At 50.1% G+C, this 7443-nt stretch overlaps 1 protein-coding gene across 3 annotated transcripts in view; it reads left to right on the forward strand.

The window, feature by feature from the left end:
* The window catches only part of Atp2a2 (ATPase sarcoplasmic/endoplasmic reticulum Ca2+ transporting 2), a 64163-nt gene extending 56720 nt beyond the window's left edge, over window positions 1-7443 (forward strand). The window contains exons 17-22 of one of the 3 annotated variants that reach the window (XM_023720491.1): window positions 1943-2028; window positions 2504-2637; window positions 3183-3300; window positions 3387-3507; window positions 6658-6698; window positions 6868-7378. In XM_023720491.1, coding sequence (XP_023576259.1) covers window positions 1943-2028; window positions 2504-2637; window positions 3183-3300; window positions 3387-3507; window positions 6658-6671 — 473 coding nt within the window. In that variant the 3' untranslated portion in view covers window positions 6672-6698; window positions 6868-7378. Of the gene's footprint in view, window positions 1-1942; window positions 2029-2503; window positions 2638-3182; window positions 3301-3386; window positions 4461-6657 lie in introns of those variants that run through there. The other 2 variants (XM_004635905.2, XM_023720490.1) reach the window with 2 other exon arrangements.

Raw genomic sequence — 7443 nt, forward strand, 5'->3', positions numbered from 1 at the left:
TCTTTCTTCTCATTGAATTAAGCGAAAGTAGCTGTAAATTTATCCTATTTTGTATATATAAATACAAAATGATCTTTCCTTTGTATCCTTTTTTTTTTTTTTTTTTATTGTCTGTCAGAGGTGAATATTCTGTTGCCAATTCAACCAAACGTGAATACATTATTAAGATTATTACAGAGGTATGAAAAGAGTTCCCATTCCCTGAGAAGCGTTGCTCACCTGCCGATGCACACGCCTGGGCCGTGTCACCTGAACCGCTGTGGCCTGGTCTTCTGACCAGGGGCTGGTTCTTGTGCCCAGTTCATAGGTCAGGGATGTGAGAGCCAGAGAGACAGGAGCATTCCCCGGGATTGCACACATGGCAGTCGTATGGAGTGACAGGGTGCTCAGCTCTGACAGCCCGGCATGGACAGTGTTCCCTCCCCAGGTTCCACTGACAGTTTGTTTTCCTACTGCAAAGATGACAACATGAAAAAAAAAATTAAATAAATTAATTAAAAAAGATGACAACACGGCAGCTCCTCTGCTCAGTCTTGTCTGTTATTTCTGTTAGGAAGTTTCAGAGCAGTAACGTGTGACCAGCTGCATTAGTGCTCATTGTAATTCCTGGGTTAGCAGTGTGCAGCCTCATCATCTTGGGTGGGTGCTGCCATGTCAGGCAGCCTCGGAGTGTTCTCTGTTGTTGGCCACCTACATTCCAAGCTTATGAAGAGGGAATCGCAGAACCTGCCCCGGGATCTGCTGTGCTGCTCAAGGCTGGGCACCAGCTGCTTTCATGGGGCTTCTATGGAAAGGTTCTGCTGGGCTTTTGATGGAACAGATGAGTTTGTGTCCCTCCGGCCCTCCAGGGGGGTCATGTGCAAGGAGAGGGGGCTTGTCTGCAGCTGTGCTAACGCGCAGACTCCTTTAACGCAGCAGTGGGTTCAGGGCTCCATTTGCCTAATATGGCCTGGCTCCCCGGATGTTGGTTTTACACAGAGGACATAGGTCTCCAGGCTCGCAGCCTTTACTCACCCGTAGAGAGGTTGCCTGAGTAAGAGGGCGATGGAGGGGTTATCCTGGTTCTTCATTGCCGGAAATACCCCACCCTCTTGGAACCTTGTGGTGTTAGTCATTTTCCTGTTGCTGGGACAAAATATATGACACCCACAAGTTGAAGGAAAGGGAGTTTATTTTGGGTCATGATTTCAGCCGTTTCAGTCCATTTTGGACTAGCTCCAGGGCAAAAAGAAGAGAGGCAGGGCTCAGCAAAGCTGTTCAAAAGTAGAGTGGGAAGGGGCTGGGGACAAGATAACACCCAGGTTGTTGTGGTTAATTTCATCTTGTTACTGAGACACAAATACCCGATACCCAAAATTAAGGAAGGAAAGATTTATCAGCTCATAGTTTGTAGGGATTTTAGTGTTGGCTCCCAGTCAGGGTGTCACATGGCAGAGGACAACAAGCAGCAAGAGCAAAAAGAGGCGCACCGAGAGCAAGCCCTCTTCCCTCCCTTACGTTGTATTCTGGCTTCCTACTCCCGTGATCCCAGCAGTGGATCATAAATCAGTCACAGACTAGACGCCTGCCCCATGGCTGATGTGGCTTTGTGGGAACAGCTGGACACTGTGACACAGGTTTCAGTGACTGGCTTCCCTAGCAGCACAGTCAGCGGGAGACTCATAGGTGGATTAATGCACCAAGTCCAGCGCTCGCTCATTCATTCACCGTCTCAAGGCCCCACCTCTACGACTTGGAGACATTAAGATCTAAACCTTGATCCGGTGGCTTGGCTGCTTAGGCTGCTGGGCATAAGCAGTTGGAGGAGCAGCATGAGCTCCAGCGCCGTGTCCTCCCTGTGCCATGGCCCACCCTTGTCTTCCTGGGGAATGGCCCATGGGATGTCACATGGTGTGTGTGGCCAAAGCCCCAGGTGTATCAGCAGCGTCATGTTTGTTCTCAGGTTACGTTGGTGCCGCTACCGTGGGTGCTGCTGCATGGTGGTTCATCGCTGCTGACGGGGGTCCCCGAGTGTCCTTCTACCAGCTGGTATTTAACATCTTCCTTTCTGTACCTTGGATATAGCATCACAAGACCTTGACCATTCTGTGGTTTAGGTGTCTGTTGAATCATAACATTTGAACAATAGGAGTTGGATCTGAGATAAAACCTCAGGGGGCCCAGGCGTTTCCAGGAGCCAGAACGAAACCTGTAGCCCTTCTGATCAGGTCCTGGGTGTAAGGCCTGGGCATGGTGTGGATCGGTGCCAGGACTTCAGAAATAGGCTTAGTTGGGTCAGGCATGGTGGAGCTTATAATCCCAGCACTCTGGAACAGAGGCTGAGGCAGAATGGTGGCAAGTTTGATCTCAGCCTTGGAAGCTTAGTGACTTGGTGACCCTGTCCCAAAATAAAAGACTAGGGTTTGTAGCTCAACATGAAAGCCCTGGTTCAGTCCCCAGGACCACCAGAAATGAAAGGCGGGGGAGCTTAGCTGACTGGCGATAACCACGAACTTTGTTGCAGAGTCATTTCTTGCAATGCAAAGAGGACAACCCAGACTTTGAAGGAGTAGACTGTGCAATCTTTGAGTCTCCATACCCGATGACAATGGCACTCTCTGTTCTAGTAACCATAGAGATGTGTAACGCCCTCAACAGGTGAGTCTTTAGTGGGTGAGGCAAGTGCTCTGGCCACCAGGGTCCTGGAGATTGTCACTGAGTGAAGGTCACAGGAAAGCCCTATCCTCCCACAGAGAAGGAGCAGCACCAGTTTAAAGCTTAAGTTGTCACCACCTCCAGGCAGTGGGGGGTGGTGCTCAGCCACATGTTCAGGAGCTGTTCCCTAACAACAGGACCAGGAGCACAGGTCCCTGCTGTGCCAGCCCCTCAGGGAACACTTCTCACTCTTCACTGCTGAGACACATGGGACCATCAAATTAAGCCAGTGACAAGAATGGAGATTTCTAAATAGCCCAAGTGTGCAGGGCAGTCAAGTAGCTTTGAGCCTGCTGAGGGATCTGCTGTATCGAGGCCTAGATGTAAAATTGGCAGTCTGTCCTACATCCGAGTGTTCTCCCTTAACTTCGCCAAGGTAGAAAGGAACTTCAGGGCCTAGAATGAGGTCAGCAGGTGTTGGAGCATGCCGCGGCGCCAGTGCAGGCCTCTGTGTCCTTGCTGAGCTCCCCTCCCTTTACTGTCCTCAGCTTGTCCGAGAACCAGTCCTTGCTGAGGATGCCCCCGTGGGAGAACATCTGGCTCGTAGGGTCCATCTGCCTGTCGATGTCCCTCCACTTCCTGATCCTCTATGTGGAGCCCTTGCCAGTGAGTGAGGGAGAAGGGGCAGGGAAGGGCCGGGCCGGGCGGGCCCTTCTCAGGGCCTGGCTTGATGTGCCCGCTGTGTCTCTCAGCTCATCTTTCAGATCACACCACTGAATCTGACCCAGTGGTTGATGGTGCTGAAAATTTCCTTGCCTGTGATTCTCATGGATGAGACGCTCAAGTTTGTGGCCCGCAACTACCTGGAACCTGGTAAAGAGTGTGTGCAGCCTCCCACCAAATCCTGCTCGTTCTCGGCATGCACCGATGGGATTTCCTGGCCGTTTGTGCTGCTCATAATGCCCCTGGTGGTCTGGGTCTATAGCACAGACACTAACTTTAGTGATATGTTCTGGTCTTGACTGACAGCTCTCCATGCAGAAGATGTCTAACTTAATTTTTTATTGTTTAAAGCAACTGTCTATTTCTGCTGAATTTTCACATGAACATATTGGCTGGTGAAAGAGGTTTCATATTCTAGATTTTGTTTCGCTTTTTCTGACTCCAGTGGGGCTCAAAGATTTTCCTTTTTTATACACATAATTAAAGTGTCCATTGACATGTACAGAGAACTAACACTATTTTATGCAAATATTTTTTTGTAGATGAAAAAGCATGTACAGTGTTCTGTTTAATACTCATCCTTGTATAAAAAAAATAGTTGAGCCAGCAGACATTGTCAGCACATTAATTGGCAGCAGACTTTAGGAAATGAATGTGTGTGGTTTTTAAAAAAAAAAAAAAAAACGAAATAGCATGTATTGTCTTTTGCATGATTACCTGATTTAATTTGATATCACAATCTAATTTTTATTCATAAGCCAATTTTTCTGCACTGAGCAGAGTCAGCTACCTCAGTCAGTATTTTTTGGTTTGCCACTTCCTCACTGCCCGCCTCCGTTCACCCCGCTGCCCCACCCCGCTCAGCTTCTTAGGGTCTTGGTTCTGTTTACACCGTCTTCAGAGGTATGCCTGTCTCGCTTGTGCAGAAAATTGTTCCAGATTCAGTCAACTGGGGTTCTGTCCCTCCACATAGTTTTTAAGGTTATTTATTTAAATGTCTAATGTACTTTATTGTAACAGACATTGTTTTGCCAACACCAACTATCTCAGTGGCACTTCACAATTAGTTTTAAAAGAAAAATAAAACATTTTAAATGGACAGATAAAAATAACTGTCTTGTTCTTAAGTGGCTTATCCTGAACTATCTCGTAGATAGTCCACCTTTCTCTTGTTAGTTCAGAACTTTAGTTTGCTTGAGGGAAGAAGGGTCCTGTTCTGCTGCCTAGGTAGTCGTGGAAAGTCTGTGTAATGTGTAGGCACATGTTGTCTGTGGTACACATATTATGCAAGTTTCTGCTGGCCCGTATGTAGCCTGGTGCAAGGAATGTAAGGGGTGTGTGTGTGTGTGTGTGTGTGTATGTGCGTGTGTTTTGTAAAACCTGTAAATAGCACATGACCAAATGAACATACTGTATAGAACTATTTTTATTTGACGTGGCACTAACCACCACCACCATTACCCGAGAGGTGTTTGCGCATGTTCAGGCTCAGTCTTACAACCGCGTGTGAGTCATTAACAGTCCTAACTGTGGTGTTTTCCTCCAATGCCTTCCATCATCCATCAACTAACGTGAGTATTTTCTCCCCTGAAATTGGGACACTTTAGCCCCAGGTGATGCCACTGAGTGCGGCAGGCCTCGGGGCAGCCCAGGAGCCTCTGCACTGCGTTCACTGGCTTCAGGTGCAGCTCTGGGCCAGCAGCTCTGCCAGATACTGGGAGAGCCGTGTCACTGGGCCAGGGAGGGTGGCTGTTGGCAGCACACTTGAGGATGAGGGAGCTGAGCAACGCTGGGTGCTGAAGGGAGGCCTCTGGGCTTCTGACCTTGCTAGCAGCAAGAAGTCATCCCAGACACCTCTGAGCCAGCAGCACAAGTCTGAACCAGCAAACGTGGACAGGACAGTGCTGTTTCATGTTAGTGGGCCACCTCCTTTACTTATCTGGGTCACAAGTCTCCCCAGGGTTGTGCCCTCACTGTGCCAGTCTGAACACTGCTCATCCTTCCAGCCTAGCCACTAATGGTGCCGCCTTGAGGGCCCGGCTGTTCCTGGTACAGTCTACAAAGCTCTGGCGCTGGGGTGGCCAGCTGTGGTACAGATGTTGGGAGAAGGTTTAGAGGCCCCCAGGGAGGGGCTGAAGGTGTGGTCGTGGGCAGCTGGCACAAGGGCTCTTAGAGGGGCAGGTCCCAGTGATTGGAGTATCAGGAGGCATAAAGGGAGGTGGGACGAGTGGGTCAGATGTAAGCAGTGCGACTGAGCTGCAAAGCAGAACCGGATGTCTGGCCTTGCGGGCGGGGCGTCATGCAGTGGAAACCAGACTGTAACCCCGTAGCATTTCCTGACTGCCTTCATTTAGCTGCCTTTACAGGAGGCGCGTAGGGCTTGAGCAGGGTACATGCAGGGAGGCGCAGCCCCCTGCTCCTGGGGTTGCTCAGCCTCAAGCCTCTTGAGGAGCAGCCACTCCTTCAGCCCCCCCAGTTCCTCCTGTAGCAGGCCCCTCCTCCCTCAGTGTGATCAGCCTGAAGAGTCCTGTCCCCATCCAGCATCCTCAGCAAGGGGCGGCAGTAATCAGCAGGGGTTTGTCACCCACTGTGCACCTGCCCTGGAGTGGGGCCTGTTGCCTAGACCTCACCCTGTGCCTAGAACACAGTAGCTGCGCTGCCAAGTCCTATAGGAAGCTGGGCGCTGCCACAGGCAAGGCAGTTGGCCAGCCTCACAGCAGCCACCAGCACAGCACCTGAGACGCCCAACCCACCCAGCCCAGGAGGTGGGCAGCCTGCGACAGTAGCTCAGTGTCTCCCTGCACCGTGCCACTGCCCACAGCCTGCCGTACTGCTGCTGCATTGCAACAGGCTAGGCCAGGTGGTCCTCTGCCTCTTAACCAGCAGGCCCTGGCACATTGGCCAGCATCCTGCGTGTGGCCTTTCCTCAAGAGGGTGGGACGGCAGCCAGGGCCCGGCACTTGCCGGGGCGGCAGGGGCGCCAGTGCCCATGCTCACTCCCAAGCCCCCGCCTCCTGCACACCCGACCTCTGCCCCAGCTGTCACTGCTCGGCATTTGGGGTGAATCGGGGCAGCTTCGCTGCATGGGGCGATAGCATGAGGACACCATCACCAAGCCACCGCTTCTAGATGTAGCCTGTGTGTGTGGCACCTCAGGACAATTGACCCAAAATGCTGCTCCTGACACCTCTGAGATTAAGCTGAGTGTCTTCTCTTCTGTCACTGTGGTCTGAGTCTTAGGTAGTCTGACATTTCCTCCCATGGTTCATGAAGCTGATTCCCTCTCTCTTTCCTTTGCAGCAATACTGGAGTAACCGCTTCCTAAACCATTTTGCAGAAATGTAAGGGTGTTCGGTTGCGTGCATGTGCGTGTTTAGCAACATCCACTAGCCCTCTGCATGACTATGTTGGGGAAAAAGTAGAAAAGTTCCCAGTTCCTTGTGTGTAATGTGGAGGAAATGTGTATCGCCAGTGAGGTTTTTAGCGTTTAAATCGAAATAATGCTTACAGATGTACAATTTAATGAAATCAGAAAGCCTCTCCAGAGAAGTTTGGCTTCTTTGCTGCAAGAAGAATGAGGTTCTGAAACCTTATCCGTGAGCCTAGAAGCCAGCCTCCAAGTCTCCACTGTCCCTGCAGACGCCCTAGCTTCCTAGTGTGCAGTACCCAGCTGTGTGCATGCCTCCCGTGTGAGTAGCCGGAGTCCTCTGCGGTGGCGTTGAGACCTGCTACTTTTTAACTGGCCCTGTACAGTTTGCTTATTTATAAATTCATTAAAAACACTACAGGTGTTGAGTGGTTAAAATGTAGGCCTCCGGTCCATAGCCAGTTATTTTTGAGTGTGCATAGACAGCTATTTCACACTGTATTAAATGTAACTTATTTAATGAAATATGAAGCAGTAGGCAGATGTTGGTGCAATACAAATATTGTGATGCATTTATCTTAATCAAATGCTAAGCGTCAATTTACCACATCGCATGTTTGGCTAGACTGTAAATAAAGGTCGGTTTTTTCCTTCTGTGCTGGTAACAACAGGCGTTGCACAGACGTGGTTTCCATGAATAAATCTATTCTATGATAAAA

This window comes from Octodon degus, unplaced genomic scaffold (assembly GCF_000260255.1).
Source record: "Octodon degus isolate 3935 unplaced genomic scaffold, OctDeg1.0 scaffold00076, whole genome shotgun sequence".
In the NCBI taxonomy this organism is placed as follows: Eukaryota; Metazoa; Chordata; class Mammalia; order Rodentia; family Octodontidae; genus Octodon; species Octodon degus.